We start from the raw sequence: 21635 nt of genomic DNA, 5'->3' as shown, positions 1-21635 counted from the left end.
TGTGAGCGTATTGAGTAGGTCTGAGAATCGGCCAACATCTATTTTTCATCCCCCTAAATGTTAGGGGTAGTCCACCCCTAATTTTTTTTTTATAATAAGGCAAAACAACGTTTGCCGGGACAGCTAGTAAAAATATAGAAATACAAACGTGATTTTAGCGAGGAGATATTTTTCAAATCGAAACGTGCCAAAAGTAATAACTGGCTTCTTTATCATCAAACATTGTATTTCAACTAAGTACTATTGTTTGTTTTAAATTTGCTTTCTGACTTTCTTGGGCTGATCACAACTAGAAACGGAGAATTGATGATCGCGGTTGTCTTATCTATCTATCTATATACTTATATATATGAATTGCTGTTCTTTAGTCTATGTATGTATTTACAAAAAAAATATCTAAGTATCTATATCAGTTGTCTAGAACCCATAACACAAACTTTGCTTCCCTCTCCGATCGATCCACCGTCCAATTCAAACTGGGATCAAAATTTCGACGGCCTGAGCCGAGGTTCGAACTCCTAGCGCTGCCCTCAGACTAAAGTCGTATCCGTCAGGCGGGAGTTGGCCTTCAGCCGCTCCATAAGTCCTTCCGCGGGTTTGGAGTGCCATCTGCACTCGCCCCCTATCGTCCGGTGAAGCTGTAAAGGCCAGCTGCGGCCAACAGCATTAGAGTAGACTGGAAAAAAAGCTCTGCTTTCCTAGTGACTACATGGCGCTGTGTTCAGATATTATTATTATTAATTATATCCCTAAATCAATATTAAGTAGAACCTGCAATATCTAGTTCACAAACGGACAAACATATTGACGTCCAGACACATATAGAATGCCATCGTCACTAACCTTGTACACAGTTTTGTTCCTATTTGGCAAAACGCCATAATGCAACATTACTGAATATACTTCCAGAACGACATCCATCGCAGTTTCGCAACAGATCGTAGATATCATCTGATTGATAAGAAAGCAATGAATTGTGCGTATAACGATGTAATTGTATTTATAATTCATATCAAAGTATCTCGGGCTCCTGAAAATGTAAGCGTCGAGAATAAGGCGCGACGTACACTGATTGAAAATGTTGTATGAATTTTAATAATTTAAAAGTTTTACTATTTGTGAAGAAAACGTTTTAGTTGTACTGTTAACCGCGAATTCGTCTGTCGTTTTGAGATAAAAAATATAACCTATATCCGTCCTTAATAAAACAGAATAGAAATAATTTATTCAAAAAAACTTAAATTGCCATTTCAAATAGTCAGTTATCTTTTTTAATCCACAGCTTATTTGTAAAGTGGTCTCGTCACATGAAGTGCGAGTATAAAACTTGCGTGTTGCTCTTTTGATTCTGTGTTTTTTTTAATGTATCATTATGTAAAATCGCATTAAGATTTGTACAGCCGTCTAATTATTAAAATCTAACAACAAACAGATACACTTTTAGCGTCATTATATAATATTTAAATATATACTAGTCGAGCCGGCGACTTTTTAATATAATAAAAAAATATTACGAGTATTTTTATTGATGTACACATAAAAAGATACCTTGTACCTTTGGATTACGAACACATGCCACTTGGCGACGTAATGTCTGTCGTGCTGGTCATCTATACATCTATACATATAAATAAAATTGGAGTGTCTATTTGTAATAATGAAATAACCGTTTTTTACTACATCCATATGAATATAAATACGGTACACCGAAATAATATTTTTTACAATTTTTAACTGTCTGTCTATTTATTTAGGCTAATCTCTAAATGGCGGTACCGATTTGGACGGGAATTTTATTGTCAGGTAGCTGATGTAATAAAAAGTAACTGATTCTACTTTTATTTTAGAAAAATAAAGTTAAATTCCACGCGGACATAGTCGCGGGTACAGCTAGTGTATCTATAAAGGTAATGTTCAAACTTAAAATTTAAATTAATCATGGTCGTATTTCAACCATTAGGCGACTACTAGTTATAATTATGTTATGAAAACAAAAGTCGTATAGAAAGTGTAGCGTTTTTATGTACCAGTGTACGCCATTCTTATAGTGACTTTGATTTTGCTGAGAATCTTTCATTCAGTCAGTGCTTAATCGCGGCGCACGCACCACTACCGCGCGTTCGTCGCGCACCAACCGCAACAGAATCGCACGGCCACTGCACACCACTACCATGACCAGCAAGACTGAAGAGACCTCCTTTGACGAGGCACTGGAAAGAACCGGTAGAAATTTCTAGATTTTTCCACGAGCTTTACGAAAAGTGGAAATGTGATGTTTTCCTTGTGTTTTCCCTTGATTTTCTCTTTTGTGACATCATATACAGACAGTTTATTGTTGTCAAATTGGATAGTAGATATTCATAATAATAATATAATACTTTCACGGCGGTTATACGAGATGGTGAAGGCAGGGGCAATTTAATGGGTGAAAATAAAAAAGTGTATAAGCGTGGTAACAGTGTGGATGATATAATGAGTTAGCTAATCGTGGCCAATCGATGGTTTCCAGTGGTGACCGCGTGGAAGTCGATCAAACGTCATACATTGTTGACAATGGGGTCATGAGTACTATGTATATTCAACTTTTATATTATATCTTATTGCTAGCAATGTCAGGATGATCTCCACGCGGTTCCCCCTGGAAACCATAGTGATAAATTCTTGGTGAATTTGTCACGATAGGCTAACTGAACTGATCTCATGCTCCTCTCACCATGATGATCTTAATGCTAGCAATGTAACATATCAGGATGACCTCCACGCGGTTCCCCCTGGAAACCATCGTGACAAATTCTTGGTGAATTTGTCACGTTGGCTAACTAACCTGACCTCATGTTCATCTTATCATCCTCCACTGGTGCCCCGCCAGCGTAAACCCTTAGCGCACGGTGCACCATTTCATTTTATTTTAAATTTTTAAGGGATTCATTAGTCCACATTACTAACAATCCCATGTCATTTAGGATTCTAATTTGTTTATAGAAATTTAATTAAATAAATTGAAATGTCATACCAATCGAGTATATCGATCAGTTATGGGGCATCGGTACAGGGCAAATTAATAAATCATCATTACCATCAATAAAAAACGTTTAAATAGCCAATGGAGCAGTTAATAAACATTATATGCCTTCTAAATAACGTCTAAAAGAGGCTCGCCCCTATTTTTTTTACTAGCTATGCCAGCGACTTTGTCCGCATGGAATTTAACTATATTAGACGTGGAATTTATCGATGTAGTCAGTGTGTAGTAAGTATCGATGTAATAAGGAGTAACTTAGCCTAAGTTACTCCTTATTACATCAGATTTTGTCACAACTTTTATTTTAGAAAAATTATTTTATTTTAGATCAATTGAATAATAAAATATAAATAAGAATAGATAAAAATAGCAATCTAGAATAAAATAATTTTTCTAAAATAAACTTAGCCTAAGTTACTTCTTATTACATCAGATCTTCCAATAAAAGGCCCGTCAAATTCGGTCCAGCCATTTCAGAGATAAGCCGGAACAAACAGACAGACAGACAAAAATTGTTATTTTAGTGTATGTACTGAATGTTTAGTGTATGTATTTATATTCATATGCATGTAGTAAAAAACGTTTATTTCAATATTACAAACAGACACTCCAATTTTATTTATATGTATAGACTAGCTGTACCAGCGACTTCGTCCCCCTGGAATAGACGAAAAATAACTAATTTTCATACACATTCATCCCCTATTTTACATCTTTAATGATAAAATTTTTACAAACTATGAATATCATATTTATATCAACAATCTATAAAAAGGTTCAAGCTTCTAGCATTAAAAATGAGGATATCTCCATATAACCTTTCAACCCCTCACAACACTTTTTCGCATTAAAAAGTATGTACCTATACCTAGCCTATATCCTTCCTAAAAGTCTAGACTATGTGCCAAATTTCATTTAAATCGGTTCAGTAGTTTTGGACTGAAATCGCGAGTCAGGTCTGTTATTCCATCTTGACAATTTCTCCAAGAATCATTATCACTACATAGTATAAAACAAAGTCGCTGTCGCTGTCCGTCCCTATGTATGCTTAAATCTTTAAAACTAAGCAACGGATTTTGAAGCGATTTTTTTAATAAGTAGTGTGATTCTAGAGGATTTTTTATATGTACAATACATGTACACCCAGGCGAAGCCGGGCCAAGTAGCTAGTTATATATTATAAAACAAAGTCGCTATGTATGCTTAAATCTTTAAAACTACGCAACGGATTTTGAAGCGGTTTTAATAGATAGAGTGATTCAAGAGGAAGGTTTATATATATTATACAGGTACACCCGTGCGAAGTCGGGATGAGTAGCTAGTTACATATTATACGAGTTACATAATACGATAACATATTAACACACTAATTTACCTGTATCGTAGATCTAAATAATTAATATCTATTTATACTACTAAATTTACTAACTTTTTGCTAAACTAAAGAGGAAACGCCAATACACATCGTATGTGGTTGTAGCCCACACATAACCCACTATTAATAGAAATAGAAAAAAATTGCCTTTTGCTTTTTTTGCACTACTCTAATGCTGCTGGCCGCAGCTGGCCTTTACAGCTTCACCGGACGATAGGGGGCGAGTGCAGATGGCACTCCAAACCAAGGAAGGACTTATGTCGTTTAACAATTCACTTGGGCAATTCCATTGAGATCGAAACTGTTTTCAAAGCTCAAAAAAAATGTATACGAGCACTATGTAATTTAGGTAATAGAGATTCATGTAGACCAATGTATCAAACACTAAATATCTTCCTTTGCCGTGTTTATACATATTTGAAATATGTTTGTTTGTAAAACAGAATTTATCTATGTTAACATCCCACTGTCAAATAAAAAATAATGTAAGATCCTCCAGAAAAATTAAGTTAGTGTTGTCCAAAAGTAATTTAACCCTATTTCAAAGAAATATATCTTACATGATACACAAAATATATAACACTTTACCCGCAGATCTAATAGAATTGACAGGATATAATTTTAAAAATAAATTAACCAAATGGCTGTTGGCACACTGTTTTTACTCTCTGGACGATTATTTCAATTATAAATATTATAAATAAAAATAAAGTAATAATAAATGTAATAATCTATAAATTTATACTAATTGTTATAATGTAGATAATAATATATGTAATTATTAGGTTTATTAATAAAATGTGCATGCCTACTGAAAAAAGGCATATTACAGCGCAGCCTACTACTGTCACTGGGTCTTTATTGTTAGGTACATATCTGTCTGTAATGCGAATAAATGACTTACTTACTTACTAACTAAATTAAGTAAATGAAATAATTTGTGGTGCTCTTTTCCTTCGAATTGAAATCAGTAACTTTACTTGCAACTTAAAGTTAATATGTATTTATTTTTCCTTTGACGTACAAAACTACCGAACTTCACTATTATTGATATCAATTTAACTAGGTCGCAACGCGCATGTGACACCCCTAGTGTTTCAGGCGTCCATAGGCTACGGTAACCGTTTACCATCAGATGGGCCGTATGCTTGATTACCACAATAGTTATTTAAAAAATATATCAATATATTGTCTAATAATTCAATTTAATTATGAAATTACCAACTAATAATTATAAAATAATTTCAAATATTAACTTTGTTACTACGAAAGAAGTTTGATATATGGCCAGTACGCTTTTTTCAGTGTGGTTTTTTTGGTAATAAAATTATACACAAACAATAATTGACTTTATACACCATTAAATCAGTAATTACAATATCTAAATAATATATTTAAAAAAAATATTATCACGTTCAGTTGATAACGAGATGTTGAAGAAAAAACAATCGTTACACTAGTAAACGGGTGCCGCTTTTGGACAGGTCTGTTCTGATAACTATGAGAATCTTATATATCTCAATCTTACTGTTTGTCAGTTTGTGTTCACATAGAATTCTTATATGTAATGCAGAACAATATTTCTTTAATAAAGCAACACACAACTTTCTTACAACACACAATTTTTTTTATCGTTCTTCTTGTGACTGTGCTTTCAGAACGAATGAATGAAATGAATGGTGGAGTCGTAATCATGAATACAAATGGTTCGCGAGTCAGGAACTGGTCAATGTGGCCAATTTCCCTCCAGTCGAAAATGTCTAAAATTTTTAAGATAGATAGATAGATCCTGCTCCTCCATCCACGAAACCGCATCTGACTATCACTAAGTTTAATATAAGTATAATACAATTATCTCAAACATTTTAGTAGTTTTGGACCCAGAGAAAATGATTGTCGAAATTAGTCTAGTGGATTAAATTGTCTGTGTTGTCCTCGGATCCGAATCCGCGACCGTCGAAAATAAGGCAGTATGCTAATTCACTACACCACGAATAAGTACATATTTTCTCAATTTTATTTTATATTTTATAATTTCTATCTATAAAAGCTTACTACAAAATTGAAGAATGTGTTAACGATAATAATGTTTTCATAGAAAAACTTTAAATCCATAGCACTGACAATATTATCTGATTACATTAATAATGAGTGCGTAGCGATTTCTATGTTGATTATCGCATGTCTCTTACTTGTTATACTGTAATTATTTATGTAAAAAAAATATCTATTCAAAAGAACAACACACAAGTTTCTTGCTCATTCTTCTTGTGATGAATCTGCATTCCGAATGAGTGGTACAATCAAAATATGACTATTCAAAAGTGCTTGTAATGAGTTTATTTGAATAAAGATTATTTCTATTTCTCTCATTTCTTGCAGGTAACGGTCTGTACAATATTCTGCTGGTACTCACAAGCTCACTGCTACTGCTAGCCATCGGCGTGGATTTGTTCGGGTTCACACTGGTAGTGGCCACAGCTTGTGACCTTCAGCTCACCGTCTCACAGAAGGGTATACTGGCATCCCTTCCTTTTGCTGGTAAATGTTTGCAAATATTTATTTATTTACTCATTCAATCACTCAATGAGTGAATGAACGAGTCAAACTCATTTACTAACTCACTCATACATATTTTCTTTAAACTTAAATACTTTAACGTTAACTTAGATTATAAAAATGAGCGCCATTATTCTCATTTTTATAATCTAAAAGAAAGTGCTTCAATTTAACTTTATTCGAATAAAGATTATTCTATTATAAGTACTATAATAATAATGGTAATCTTAGGACAATTCACACAGCGCCATCTAGACACAAGTTAAGCTAGCTAAAGCTTATGTTATGGGTACTAGAGAACTGATACATAGATTCTTTTTTGTCGTAAAAAGGTGTACAAAGTTTTTGCTTCATGATTTCAAGCAAATAACTAATTTTTTTACAGGTATAATTCTGGTATCATATCTGTGGGGTTACATCTCTGATACCCGAGGCAGGAGGTTCTCTCTGGTGTTGTCTATGCAAGCTGGTTTTGTTCTATCATGCCTATGCAGTATAACCCCACACTGGATCGCGCTTGGCTTCATAAAATTTCTATCTGTATGTTTGTAAGTACATTTTAATATATTAATATTAACCTGTCATTCATTGTCAGTCTAAATTCTAACATCATTCATTTAAGTTTTAACGTTGATAAAGTTCGACCCACGACTTCGTCTGCACAATCTTGAATTCCATATTTCAACGCCTTCCATTTTTATATAAAAGACTCGCGACTTTGTCCGCGTGGAATTTTACTTTATTTTTCTAAAATAAAAGTAGCTAACATACTCCTTATTACATCAACTACCTGCCAAAAAAAGTCCCATCAAAATCGGTCCAGCCATTTCAGAGATTAGCCGGAACAAACAGACAGACAGACAGACAAAAATTGTAAAAAATGTTATTTTGGCGTATGCACCGTATGTATATTCACATGCATGTAGTAAAAAGACGATTATTTCAATATTACAAACAGACACTCCAATTTTATTTATATGTACAGATTGCCTATATAGTACTAACTGTGCCCGCGATTTCGCCTGCGTGGAATAAACAACGAATGACAAATGTCCAATAATGTCCATACTTATATCTTTAATTTATAACTTTCATCCCCTATTTTATTTTACCCTCTTAAGGGTAACAGTTTTACAAACTTTAAATGTCATATTTATTTAAATTTAATCAACAGCTAGAAAATAAGTTTCCTTTTAAAATTTTAACTTTATAAATAATCGTCATTTTTCTTCCATACAACCTTTCTTCCCCTCTTTCAACCTCTTACAACCCTTTTTTCACATTAAAATGTCCTTTCTATTCATCTGTGTGCCAAATTTCATTTAAATTCAGCAGTTTTGGCGTGAAAGTGCGACAGACAGACAGAGTTACTTTCGCATTTATAATATCAAGTAAAGATGAAGGTATCTGCAAAATACCAGCATTGTAGGACCTCATCACGGCATATACAAAGACCGTTTCTATACCTCTCATTAGTGTTCAAATTGTATTTGATTCATCATCATCACCATCATCGCAGCCCGGAAGACGTCCACTCCTGGACATAGGCTTCCCCCAAAGATCTCCACGACGATCGGTCCTGCGCTGCTCGCATCCAATGTCTTCCAGCGATCTTGACCAGATCGTCAGTCCACCTTGCTGGAGGCCTTCCCACGATGCGTCTTCCGGGCCGTGGTCGCCACTCGAGGACATTATTGCCCCAACGGCCATCTGCTGCTTGAGCTATATGCCCTGCCCATTGCCACTTCAGTGTCGCAATTCTTATGCCCTATTTACACTCAGCCCAAGTGGGCAGGGAAGTGAACAGCGCAAGAGTGTAAACACGAGTGGAAAAACTTCCCATGCCATTGGCGCTGTCACTCGCGCTGCCCGGCGCTCCCTCGATTGTCGGTTTTTCGTGCGCGAGTCAAAGAACTGGCAGCGCGAGTGGCAGCGTGTTTTTACATTCAGCCCTCTCGCTCAGTTGTCACCCGGCAATATTTCCGGCAGCGCGAGTGGCAGGGGAAGCGGCTGAATGTAAACGTAGTATTACGTATTTGATTACCTTTTTTTAAAACTCGTGCGTGTATCGAATCGAATAAAATGGTTAATAGAAAAAAATGATGCCAGGCATGTGTTACGCGTTAACCCAATACGTGCTGTGGTGTATTGATAAGATTAAATTATATTACTTAGTGAGAATGTGTCCTCGGTACATATCACGTATTAACTTGGAGGGTTAAAAAAATGTGATAATAAAAACAATAGAGCCAAATAAAATTAATAAAAAAAAATAACTTGGAGGATTACTCCATCTTACTAATATTATAAACGCGAAAGTTTGTGAGTATGGATGTTTGTTACTCTTTCACGCAAAAACTCCTGAACGGATTTTGATGAAACTTTACAGTAATATAGCTTATGCATCAGAATAACACAATTGAAATTTAACGAGGTAAAACCGCGGGTACAGCTAGTATTATAAACGTGAATGTATGTGAGTATAGATGGACGTTTGTTACTCTTTAACGCAAAAACTACTCAACAAATTTTGATGAAATTTTACAGTAATATAGCTTATGCATCAGAATAACACATATACTTTGGCCAAAAAAGCCTGCTCTGAACGAGTAATTATTAATGTGTTACCAGACTATTCAGAGATACTAAGCAAGTATAAAAAAAAGTGCTATAAAAGCTGGAAAGAATATTTTGATGAAAGATCAAAGTCAAGGGAATATGGTCTAAAACGATACAGTAATGGTTCGCACTCACGAATAGAATTCCGGACACATTCCATTAAATAAATTTGCTTATTTAATGAAAAAAAAGATATCCCCTAATTGTGAAGCTTGTGGAAAAGAAGAAGATCTGTCATATTATAATGGAATGTGTTGGTAACGCATATAAAAGAGAATATACCATCCAAGCTTTAATGTTAAATAGGTTAGACGTAGGAGTATTTCATGAAATATTGGCTGAACCAGCTTCCGATGCAGCCAAGTTATTGTTCTGGATGGTATCATATTAGATTAAGATTTTTAGTTTATTTTTGTTATTTAGTATAGGTACGATGGGATTGTCATCGTCACATTATGTGCACAAAAATCCCAAAAAAAAAAAAAATAAAGAGAAAAAAAAAAAGAATAACACATAGGCTTATTTTATATTGAAATTTAAAGCGTGTGAAACCTCGGGCACAGCTAGTATTATAAACGCGAATTTTGTGAGTATGGCTAGATGTTTGTTACTCTTTCACGCAAAAAATACTGCACGGATTGTGATGAAACTTACTAATTAGTATAAGGTATCAAAGTAATAGTGAAAACAATTCTAAACTTACAAGACAAGCAATATTTTAATATTACAAAATATTAATATAAGAAATTTATGTAACTTAAAAGGAGAGGATGATCAATGGTTGCGTTTCTATTTTTTGTTCTCAGAACTACTTCATTAAAGCTATATGTAGAAAAAATTCTTGTTACTTAATTAAAAAAAAATTCTAACAGTTCCAGAAGTTGGTCAGAAATATAGTTTACCTTTGTTTTTTTTTTTTTTTTTTTTTTTTTCTTGGGGTAATCCGTCATGGAGGCCCGCCCGCTCCAGGGGCAAACTTAAAACATAAGCAATATTTTATATTACAATATATTAAAATATTGTTAGTTCAAATTAAGAAATTTATATAACTTAAAAGGAGAAGATGATCAATGGTTGCATTTCTATTTTTTGTTCTCAGAACATCATTGAAGCTATATATAGCAAAAATTCTTGTTACTTAATTAAAAAAAAATTCTAACAGTTCCAGAAGTTGGTCAGAAATATAGTTTAACTAGCATTACACTTGCTTGATCCATCATTATATTTTGCCCAATTTACATACCTAATATATTTTTTTTAATTATTGCCTATGTGTTATTCTGATATATAAGCTGTATTATTGTAAAGTTTCATTTAAATCCATTCAGTAGTTTTTGCGTGAAAGAGTAACAAACATCCATCCATACTCAGAAACATTCACGTTTATATTATATTATTAACTAGCTGTACACGCGACTTCGTCCGCGTGGAATTTAATTTAATTTTAACATATAAGAATTTTTCTAAAATGAAAGTAGCCTAAGTTACTCCTTATTATATCAGTTACCTGCCATAAAAACTTCTGTCAAAATCGGTCCAGCCATTTCTGAGATTAGCTGGAACAAATAGACAGACAGACAGACAGACAAAAATTGTAAAAAATGTTATTTTGGTGTATATACCATATTTAAATTCATATGCATATAGTAAAAAACGGTTATTTCAGTATTACAAACAGACACTCCAATTTTATTTATATGTATAGATAAGATACAGGATTTTTGTAAATTAATTACTTACAACAATATAACTGACTCAACCAAATCAATTCTTGTCTAATTCCAGTTCGTGTGCCGCCAACTCAGTCACGTACACCCTGGTTGGGGAGTCTTGTATACAGCGGCTGAGAAGCAAGTACATGCTGTTGATGACGTCACTCCTGCTGCTGTCACCTGCAGTCGCTGCTGGTAAGTACTCAATTCAATTAAGTTCAGTTCGATTCAGTTCAGTTCAGTTTGTGGCAATATTATGTAATATTATAACATTTCTAGCAAGCTACGTATTAAGTTTCTTGATAGAATTGTCTCTGTAACTAGCTTTTGCCCGCGGCTTCACTCGTGTTAATTTATCCCCTTAAGGATGGAATTTATCAAAATCCTTTCTATGGGAATGCCTACGTCATTGTAGCTTTATGCATGCAAAATCTCAGCCCGATCGGTTTAAAATTAACAAAGTTTCATGCAAACTTTCATCCCCTATTTTATCCCCTTGGGGGTAGAATTAATCAAAATCCTTTCTTAGCGAATGCCTACGTCATAACATCTACCTGCATGCCAAATTTCAGACCGATCCGTCCAGTGGTTTGGGCTGTGCGTTGATAGATCACTATGTCAGTCACCTTTGAGTTACATATATTTAGATTAATTTATTGGTAGCGAGAGGTATACCAGCAAAATCTGTTCAGTTCAGTTCTAGTTGCAAATGTGTATGTAATGTTATAAATTTTTTAACCTGCTACGTTAATTATTAATTTCTTTATAGAAAGTAATCCTATCATGAAGAGATAAAAACCATCGCTCCTAAGAATATCCTTCAATTTTTGTCCCTGACGGGTCTAGGTAGCGAATTCTGAATAAGGGCGAGCGCGATAGATCTCTATAGGTCGCAGTGCTACAGATCCAAGCACCTGACATCTGACAAAAATAATTTTGAGGCTCCTCTTTCAAACAAACACCAGCTGCACCCTCCCACATGGCATAGATGTGAAAATGTCTGTCTATTTGTTACATTTTTAATACCTGAACATATCTTAATGAAATTTAAAGTAATATCACCACAACGGACATATACGAAAAAGTAAACGAAGCTGCGTACAAGAGTTAGTCAATCACAATTTTTTTTCAGTTCTAGCTTATCCCACCTTGAGTTTAGACTTCGAGCTACCACTGCCTGGTCTGGCAGTGATCTTCAGACCCTGGAGGCTGCTCATGATTGTTCTAGCATTACCATCCGGTATAGGAGGAATTGCTATTTACTTCTTCTATGAATCACCGAAATTCCTTGCTTATTTGGGGAAGAATGAAGAATCTTTGGAAGTATTGAAGGCTATATATGAAATTAATCATAGATATTGTAAAGAGGACTTTAAGGTACGTATTGCAGTCCGTAGTACTTAAATACGATTAAACGGAACATCCGTCATACTCGTGAACGGATGCTTGTGGGGACTGGTCTGTTCAGATTACAGCTACTGATTACATTATTTCCTCTTGACAAAAGTGACAGCATATGCTGATTACTACACCCTTATTTAATTTATAAATTAACTGTTTTTTTTATAAGTTTTGAATAGTCTCTTCTCTTTCATCACAAGAAGAATGAGCAAGAAACTTGTGTTCTTTTTTTAATAGATGTTTTTTTTATATAGTAAGACCTTGACAACATAGAAGTCGCTACGTCATTTGATAAGAAATAAGACATATTTGAGTATAAATTAACCTTTTATAAGGTCCTTCATTACTCGATAACAAGACGGTCAGTGACGTAACTATTCTATTCGAGTCCTGTGCCATATTCATCGAATACCCATCATGGTGAATTTACCACAATGGGCTAACTGACCTGACCTTATGCTCATCTTATCATCCTCCACTGGTGTCCCGCCAGATTACACCGTTAGCGCAGACGGGTGCACCATTCCTTTATCATACATAAGAGTAAAAACTTTTTTGTAGATTCATACCTAATATACTCATAAAAGGTTTCTTAAGGGTCGGCAACGCGCACGTAACACTTCTTCTACGGTAACCATTTACCATCTGATAGGCCGTTTGCCACCATAGTAGATACTATAAAAAAATGCCCAGAACCATGAGTATGTAAGTTTTGTACCGCGCGAGGAATCGAACTCGAGCCCATCGGGAATAAGGCGGTATACTAAACCACTGTACTACTGAAGCCGTCAAGTTTGAATATAGAATTTCTTTTATCACTTCAGGTGCAGTCAATAAAGTTAAACGAGGATTTAGTAAAGAAACAAACGTCGCTAGTTCGAAGAATTTACGAGCAGAGCGCGCCGCTGTTCAGGCGACCACTGCTGTTCCGGACATTGCAACTGTTTTATATCGTCGCCGTTGTCTATGTAACGTAAGAAAATAAATAATTAAATTTAATAGCTTTTTTTAGAACAAAATCTCTACATACTATGATTTTTTTATATAAGATATCCTAATCTACGTATGTTTCTTGTTGCAATACGACTTCAATAGACAAGCAAACAGACAGAGATGCTCTCTCTTTACTTTATCTATACATATAAAACTGTAGAGGTCGAATTTCTGTACGTAGAAAAAAAAACGCTAAAAACCGAGTCAGATGAATGTTAGTAGTTTTTCTATATAAGATAACCGAGCCTATGTCTATTTGGTGTTGCAATACAACTTCAATAGACAAGCACACAGACAGAGATACTCTCTCTTCATTTTATCTATATACATAATGAAACAGTAGAGATCGAATTTCTGTACACGCCAAAAACAGAGTCAGAGGAATTTTAGTAGTGAAATAGAACACATTTAGATTTTTTTTCAAATTTATTGCTTCTCTGTCTGTTTGTCTGTTTGTACAGGCTAATCTCAGGACCGATTTAAATGAAATTTTACATGGATGTAGCTTACATCTCTGGTTAACTTCTTAGATACACATCGATGAATTGTAGATCTGAGTCCCAAGCTACGCAGAGCTGGTTATGGGTACTAGACAACTGATAGATATACTTTTATAAACACACTAGCTTTTGCCCGCGGCTTCGCTCGCGTTAATTTATCCCCTTAGAGGTGGAATTTATCAAAATCCTTTCTTAGGGGATGCCTACGTCATAGTAGCTTTATGCATGCAAAGTCTTAGCCCGATCGGTTTAAAATTGACAAACTTTCAACCCCTATTTTATCCCCTTGGGGATAGAATTAATCAAAATCCTTTCTTAGCGGATGCCTACGTCATAACATCTACCTGCATGCCAAATTTCAGCCTGATCCGTCCAGTGGTTTGGGCTGTGCGTTGATAGATCACTATGTCAGTCACCTTTGAGTTATATATATTTAGATAGAAAAAACCCAGGCTAATACAAACAATCATAATTATGAATACAAATAAACATTCATCCATCGGAAGTAAAGTAAAGCGGTGAGCTAAATCGCTATACCAAAGCCGTAAATTTTTGGTCAGAGTTATAAAGCAAACTTATTAATCGGTGCGACGGGGTGTCAAAAACCGGGAAAAAATCTATAACTTTACTTACTCTGTGTTCTGTAAATTTCAGAAACAACACCTCCCTAGTGTGGTTGTCACATATTCTAGACTTAGTGAGGGTATCCCTAGAAAACGGAGCAGCTGCTGGTAACATTTGCTCGCTGATATCCAACGATGCAAGTGCCGTACACACAGCTGTTAATTCTACGGCAGAGAAATTTGTAAGTAGATATTATATTACTTAAGGATTTATATTATTTTGTTTAATTCCGCTAACATTAGCATGTGTGAGACCACTAATATTTAGTGCGGAAACCTGACCATTGTTACTGGAAGCGTTACGACCTTCTCTATTGGTGATCAAATTCCAACCGTTATTGGAAATCTAAATATAAATAATCTTTATTAAAATATAAGTAAAGTGCTTATATTTTAATAAAGATTATTTATATGTGTATTAATAGTGTTTTTTTTATTCTACGAACATTAGGAACATACATGCATTCGGAACGCAGACTAATCACAAAAAGAACGAGCAAGAAATTTGGGCATTGCTCTTTTAAAATGTAATTCTGAACAACATTTACTATGTTGTTCAGAATTACATTTTTAGGAATTTCGTGTGATATTAAGTTTACACTCATGAGTGGAGAGGAGAAGGAATGAGTAGACCTCAGATATGGCTCCGAAGCCTAGTTTTGAGTCTTCGGCGACCAAACTACGATTGAGTCGTTACTATAACCACAGATAATATAATATTACCTATAACCTAACAATAAGCAAATTTAATTTATCCATCTTGAACAAAACGGTAGCTATTTTGATTAGTGTTTTTGCAATAAATTAGATGTACGCAAAGTACCATATCTTTTATATAACTGTATACTCCCTGACAAATCTTGCCCCTTTTTTACAAAAATATAGTGGATTTAGGTTGGTCAAACATTGAAATTTGTACCGGGTAATCATAATAATATAAACAGAAATTCTTTATTAGATAAGTCTTCATTGTTAGTCTTTTTAAATCCAAAAGATTTAAAGCTGAAAGAATTTTGTCATATGCACTTAATATCTTTTCTTTTCTAGTCACCAGAAATCTGCCTCGGCTACATCAAAGAGAACGTGATACTCACGTTCGTGGCAACTCAGACCAGCTACGCCTTCCTCAACTTCCTCATATCCTACCTTCCTAACCACAGACGGTGCCTGGTAATATCAATCCTATGCCTATCATCAGTGAGTGGAGTTCTCCTTAACCTGATGCCGGAGCCTATATCCAGCGTGTTCTTTTTCATGATGTTTACATGCACATGTTTATGTATGGGAGTTCTGGCATCGTACTTTGTTGATTTATATCCCACTTCTTGCAGGTGAGTTACTAGCTTTAATTTTAATACTCTTAAATCAAATTAAAACAAACAAAAAAAACATTGTAGCGAGATGTTATCACCTCACCACAGTAGCGTTATACTTACATGATGTGATGAGGTGTCGCTATATAATTTATTGTAGTATTATACAGTATGTACAATATTCATAATATTAATAGTAGATTTAAAGACAAACTTGCTGTCCCCAAGTATCGTTTAGAAAAAGTCAATAGGTCTTTTATGGGAATAGGTATAAAAAATTACAATAAGATACCAAAGGATATATTGGAATTACCCTTAAATAAATTCAAAACATCTGTTAAATCATATTTACTCAGCAAGGCCTATTACTCACTAAACGATTACTTGAATGACGAGCGTGCATGGCAATAGTTTTCATGTTCGGGATTTTCATTTAATGTTAGACATAGACACCTATATAAATGCATTGTAAATAAACTGGATTTAAAAAAAAAAAGTAATTCAATTGAGTTTCTTGCCAGTTCTTCTCAATTGGATCTATATACCGAACTGGACGGTAGGGAAAAAAAATTATAATGTAAAACTTGACGTTCATAAGCGGCTAAAATGTCCTACATGAATAAATGATTTTTGAATTTGAATTTGAATTTGAATTTATTATAGTACATCTTTATATTCACTACCTGTGAATAAAAATATGTAATAATTGTACATTGTACATTAAGTTCATGGGATAGTGTGCTACATGGCTTATTAGTAACGCGTACATTCGACGCGAAGTTGGGACGTAGACTGACTTTACACTTAACTTAAATTTATCTCATCTGAAGAGGTAATGTAAGGATCACATCTATATAAATTTGCAGGCTTTCTATTATCTTATTTCCTACGTCTTTATTTTACAATTTAGATTAGTAATCCTAACTAACATTTTTCTTTAACCTACATACTACTTTTTCTGCCTTTATTTAGTACATGTAGATTAAAACTTTAAATTTATGTCATCTGAAGAGGTAATGTAAGGATCACATCTATATAAATTTGCAGGCTTTATATTATCTTATTTCCTACGTCTTTATTTTACAATTTAGATTAGTAATCCTAACTAACATTTTTCTTTAACCTACATACTTCTTTCTCTGCCTTTATTTAGTACATGTAGATTAAAACTTTAAATTTATGTCATCTGAAGGGGTAGTGTAAAGATCACATCTATATAAATTTGCAGGCTTTCTATTATCTTATTTCCTACGTCTTTATTTTACAATTTAGATTAGTAATCCTAACTAACATTTTTCTTTAACCTACATACTACTTTCTCTGCCTTTATTTAGTACATGTAGATTAAAACTTTCAGGGGAATGGTGGCTTGCCTCAGCGTTATGGTGGGTAGGAGTAGTACGTTCGTCGGTATCAACTTGATTGGTAACCTCATCTTCTACCACTGTCAAGTCACTTTCTACCTCTGGTCACTGCTCGTCTTGAGTAAGTACTAAGCTAATATTCTAATCTATACATATAAATAAAATTGGAGTGTCTGTTTGTAATATTGAAATAACCGTTTTTTACTACATGCATATGAATATAAATACGGTACATACACCAAAATAACATTTTCCACAATTTTTATCTGTCTGTCTGTTCCGGCTAATCTCTGAAATGGCTGGACCTATTTTGACGGGACTTTTTTTGGCAGGTAGCTGATGTAATAAGGAGTAACTTAGGCTACTTTTAATTTAGAAAAATTCTTTTATTGTAGAAATCGGATGGCGAGCGAAGTCGCGTTTACTGCTAGTATAATATCTCAGTATTCCAACTATATACATATAAACATAAATACTTTTTGGCAGGTAGCTGATGTAATAAGGAGTAACTTAGGCTACCTTTATTTTAGAAAAATAAAGTTAAATTCCACGCGCACGAAGTCACGGGAACAGCTAGTAATTAATAAATTAAAAAAGGAACTAAAGTATTCCGGTTAAGATGTTTATACTCAATTGATGAACCTATAACTAGTGACATTTTACCTGTCTTTGAGCAGGATATTTTTAAAATCATCACTAACTTAGCCGGTATTTTAAGGGGGTCTTCCTATGTGATGGGTTGAAAAAATCGATTTTTTTTTTCATAAATTGCTCCCTTAACATGTCTAGAATACGGTAGTAAAGCGATTTTAGAAAATTCGAAGTCGTTTTAAAGATACAGCAGGTAAAAGAAAGAGCGGTTCGGAGCGGTGAGTTGGCAGTTAGAGACCGGGCCTATTATGTACCGTCGGCTTTATACCTGGCCTCCCTTTTATTAATATATTTGTTTATACAAGTTTAGACACGTTTCTACAGACTTAAACAGAAATTTCTATTGTTATAATATTTTACCGAAGTTATTTTAGTCTTGGTTGAACTTCGAAGAGAGCAACAGCTACAAATTATTTTTTTTCATAATGAGTGGACGGAAAGGAAGTACGAGTGGAAATGTTCATCCTGGTCGTAGTAAAAAAAGAAAGTTTAGTGGAAACCCTCAGCATCAATTTTGTCTTGGTGTAAATGGCGTAAGGCTGAAGCTAATAATGAACTGGACCAATTTCATCTCTAATTCCGCAAGTCCAAGAAGCTATCAAACCGTTTTTCGAAGATTTATCGATAGACGAATTATTAATTCGTTGTTTAGTAACGAATCTTTGAATTCTTTGATTTGGACTTTCGCTCCTAAACATCTTCATTCTGGTCCCAAAGTTGTTGAAATTGATAGCTACTTAGCAGTTATTATCTTTAATGAAGGTTTTCAAGGTATTTTAAAAGTTATGTCGATTATGGGATGCCCTGTTGGTCGTGAAGCCCAAGCGTATGTTGAGAAACGGGATGAAAAGCGAATCTTACGCTCTGAGCGGCGCGTAAGTGATGTCGTTAAACAAGCCAGGATTGACTCAAGAGCTGAACAATCTGCTTTAAAAGAGTTTCACGAGGAAGAGGAAGGAATACTCTATGGACCAGGCATCGCCGATTGAGAGTCCGGACTTGAAACTTTAAACGCGTTTTTCTCAAAACTGTGTTTTTCAAACTTTCCTCCATTGTATCTCAGAAACGGCTGGACCGAATTAAAATTTACAGGGCACACTCAATATATGGAAACGCATGGAATGAACTATTATCAATCGAAAATTTTCAAAACTTCGATTTTTTTATAGCAAAAATCAAAAAAAAAAAAAAACGCCTAATTTGCAACTTTTATTTCAAATGTCTATCAAAAATCCAATTTTTTTTATATTCATTTGATTATAGGTCATTCCGTGCTTTTAAGCCTACAAATTAAAACGCCGTTTTTTTTTTTTCAGATAAGCCGATCAGCCGGAATCGTGGAGGAAGTGGGAGCTCTTTTTTTTCGAGGCGGGGGTGTTCAGAGCGCTGTAACTCTAGTTTGACTGAATATTTTTAGCTGAAATTTTATATTTATACTGTCCAAATATGTGTTAATAAATGATAAAAAACTTGAAGCTCTAAATATTTACTGGTCGTAGAAAAAAAATCCTAAAATATCCCTAAAAAACAGGCCGTCACATAGGAAGACCCCCTTAAGTATTGTATTAATTCTTTTTCCTGGACACTTAACCCAGCGCCATCTAGTCCCATGGTAAGCTTGTGTTATGGGTACAACTGATGTTTTTTTTGTACATAGAAATACAAATGTTTCGGGGGAAGGCAATTGTTAGTAATGTGGACTAATGATCCCATTGCTAGCATTGTACCATGTCAGGTCGACCTCTAAGCGGTTCCCCCTGGAAACCATCGTGATACATTCCCGGTGAATTTGTCACGTTGGGCTAACTGATCTGACTTCATGTTCATCTTATCATCCTCCACTGGTGCCCCGCCAGCGTAAACCGTTAGCGCAGGCGTGTGCACCATTCCATTAAAAAAAACTGATATAAATACTTACATATTTTTTTGTACATACAAATACAAATGTTTGCGAGGAATGGAATCCGCGACCATCGGAGGTAAGGCGGTGTTCCAACCGTTACACCATTGGAGCCGTCTAAAGTGTCTTTTATGTTACAGGTAGCGTTGTTGCAGCCTGGTTTCTACCACCTGACAAAGCTCAAATGGACCCAGCAGTAGTTTAATACGAGGAGGTTGCACAACCAAAGAAACCTAGAATGTCTGTGATTTTAGGCTATAACTAGTTTTATTGTAAAATATAAATAATTTTATCTTTTTTTACATCAAAAGATCTGATATTAATAATAGATTATATTATACTAGCTTTTGGCCCCGGCATCGCCTGCGTTAATTTATCCCCTTAGGGGTGGAATTTATCAAAATCCTTTCTTAGGGTATGCCTACGTCATAGTTGCTTTATGCATGCAAAGTCTCAGCCCGATCGGTTTAAAATTGACAAAGTTTCATACAAACTTTCATCCCCTATTTTATCCTCTTGGGGGTAGAATTAATCAAATTCCTTTCTTAGCGAATGCGTAGGTCATAAAATCTACCTGCATGCCAAATTTCAGCCTGATCCGTCCAGTGGTTTGGGCTGTGTGTTGATAGATCACTATGTCAGTCATCTTTGAGTTATATATATTATACTATGACAAATGAAATGACACACAGAATAATTATTGATGTGAATATAAATATATAAATTAAATTTGTTAAGTGTTTAATAATTCTTTTTTAATTCCATGTACAATGCAAATAATTTATATTTCCTACACATATTCTTTTTATACATCCTATAATTGTAATATGGAAAAAATTAATGTAATATAAAAATATAACATTCTTATACATACAAAGCACCAAACAGGTTATTAAGTTACGCTCGCAGGTAAAAGACCTGCGAGCGATCGCAATCGTAGCTACTTACGTACTTAGTATCGTAGCGTAAGATCGTAGCTTTTGTCTGGGCTAAAGTTGAAGACATAACTTTCAAAGTATGTCAGCTGAAGTGGAGTGTCGAGTAGCCCAGTAAGATGGACTGACTACATCAAGAAGATGATCCAAGGAGTGGTGAATGGATACAGAAGATTGCAGATGGCATTGGAAAAGCCTATCCAACAGTAGATACATACAGGCTGAGATTTCGAGGCCTATTATAGTATTAATTTACTTTTTGTATACTACATATATATATATATATATATACATTTATTATTCAATAAAAAACGAAACTTCAAGGCATTTGGCATTTAATGTCATTCTTGCATTTCTGGGGTACTGACAGCAACCCATGAGAACGATCGCAAGGTAATAACCAAATATCTATAATACAAAATTTTACTGTACACAGAATGACCTCAAAAAAAAACTATGTGTATTAGTAATTCTAATACACTATAGCTGCCTTTACACGTGCGCTCTTTCACGCGCAAATCGACTTCCACGAAGAAAAGACTGTGCATGTAAATGTAGACAGAACGAGAAAGAACAGTTAGCGCATTCCCGCGTACTACAATCGTGCGTGCTTTGGCGCCATTTTGTAATAATTAAATATCGTTGCAAAATGGCGGACGTGTGACTAT

General features: G+C 34.6%; 1 protein-coding gene across 1 annotated transcript; it reads left to right on the top strand.

Moving 5' to 3' along the window:
- The first annotated feature begins 2106 nt into the window (after positions 1–2106).
- On the top strand, positions 2107–20399 carry LOC131848703 (synaptic vesicle glycoprotein 2C-like). Its single transcript, XM_059198640.1, has 10 exons — positions 2107–2223; positions 6780–6938; positions 7342–7504; positions 11361–11482; positions 12420–12664; positions 13513–13661; positions 14836–14986; positions 15852–16135; positions 17475–17602; positions 20173–20399. The coding sequence occupies exons 1-10, from the start codon at positions 2172–2174 to the stop codon at positions 20235–20237; spliced, it is 1518 nt and encodes a 505-aa protein (XP_059054623.1). The 5' UTR covers positions 2107–2171; the 3' UTR covers positions 20238–20399.
- Positions 20400–21635: the final 1236 nt, after the last annotated feature.

The sequence above is a fragment of the Achroia grisella genome, unplaced genomic scaffold (genome assembly GCF_030625045.1).
Source record: "Achroia grisella isolate CSIRO2021 unplaced genomic scaffold, CSIRO_AGI_Agris_v1 utg567, whole genome shotgun sequence".
Classification (NCBI taxonomy): Eukaryota; Metazoa; Arthropoda; class Insecta; order Lepidoptera; family Pyralidae; genus Achroia; species Achroia grisella.
This window is presented reverse-complemented; position numbering and strand designations above follow the sequence as displayed.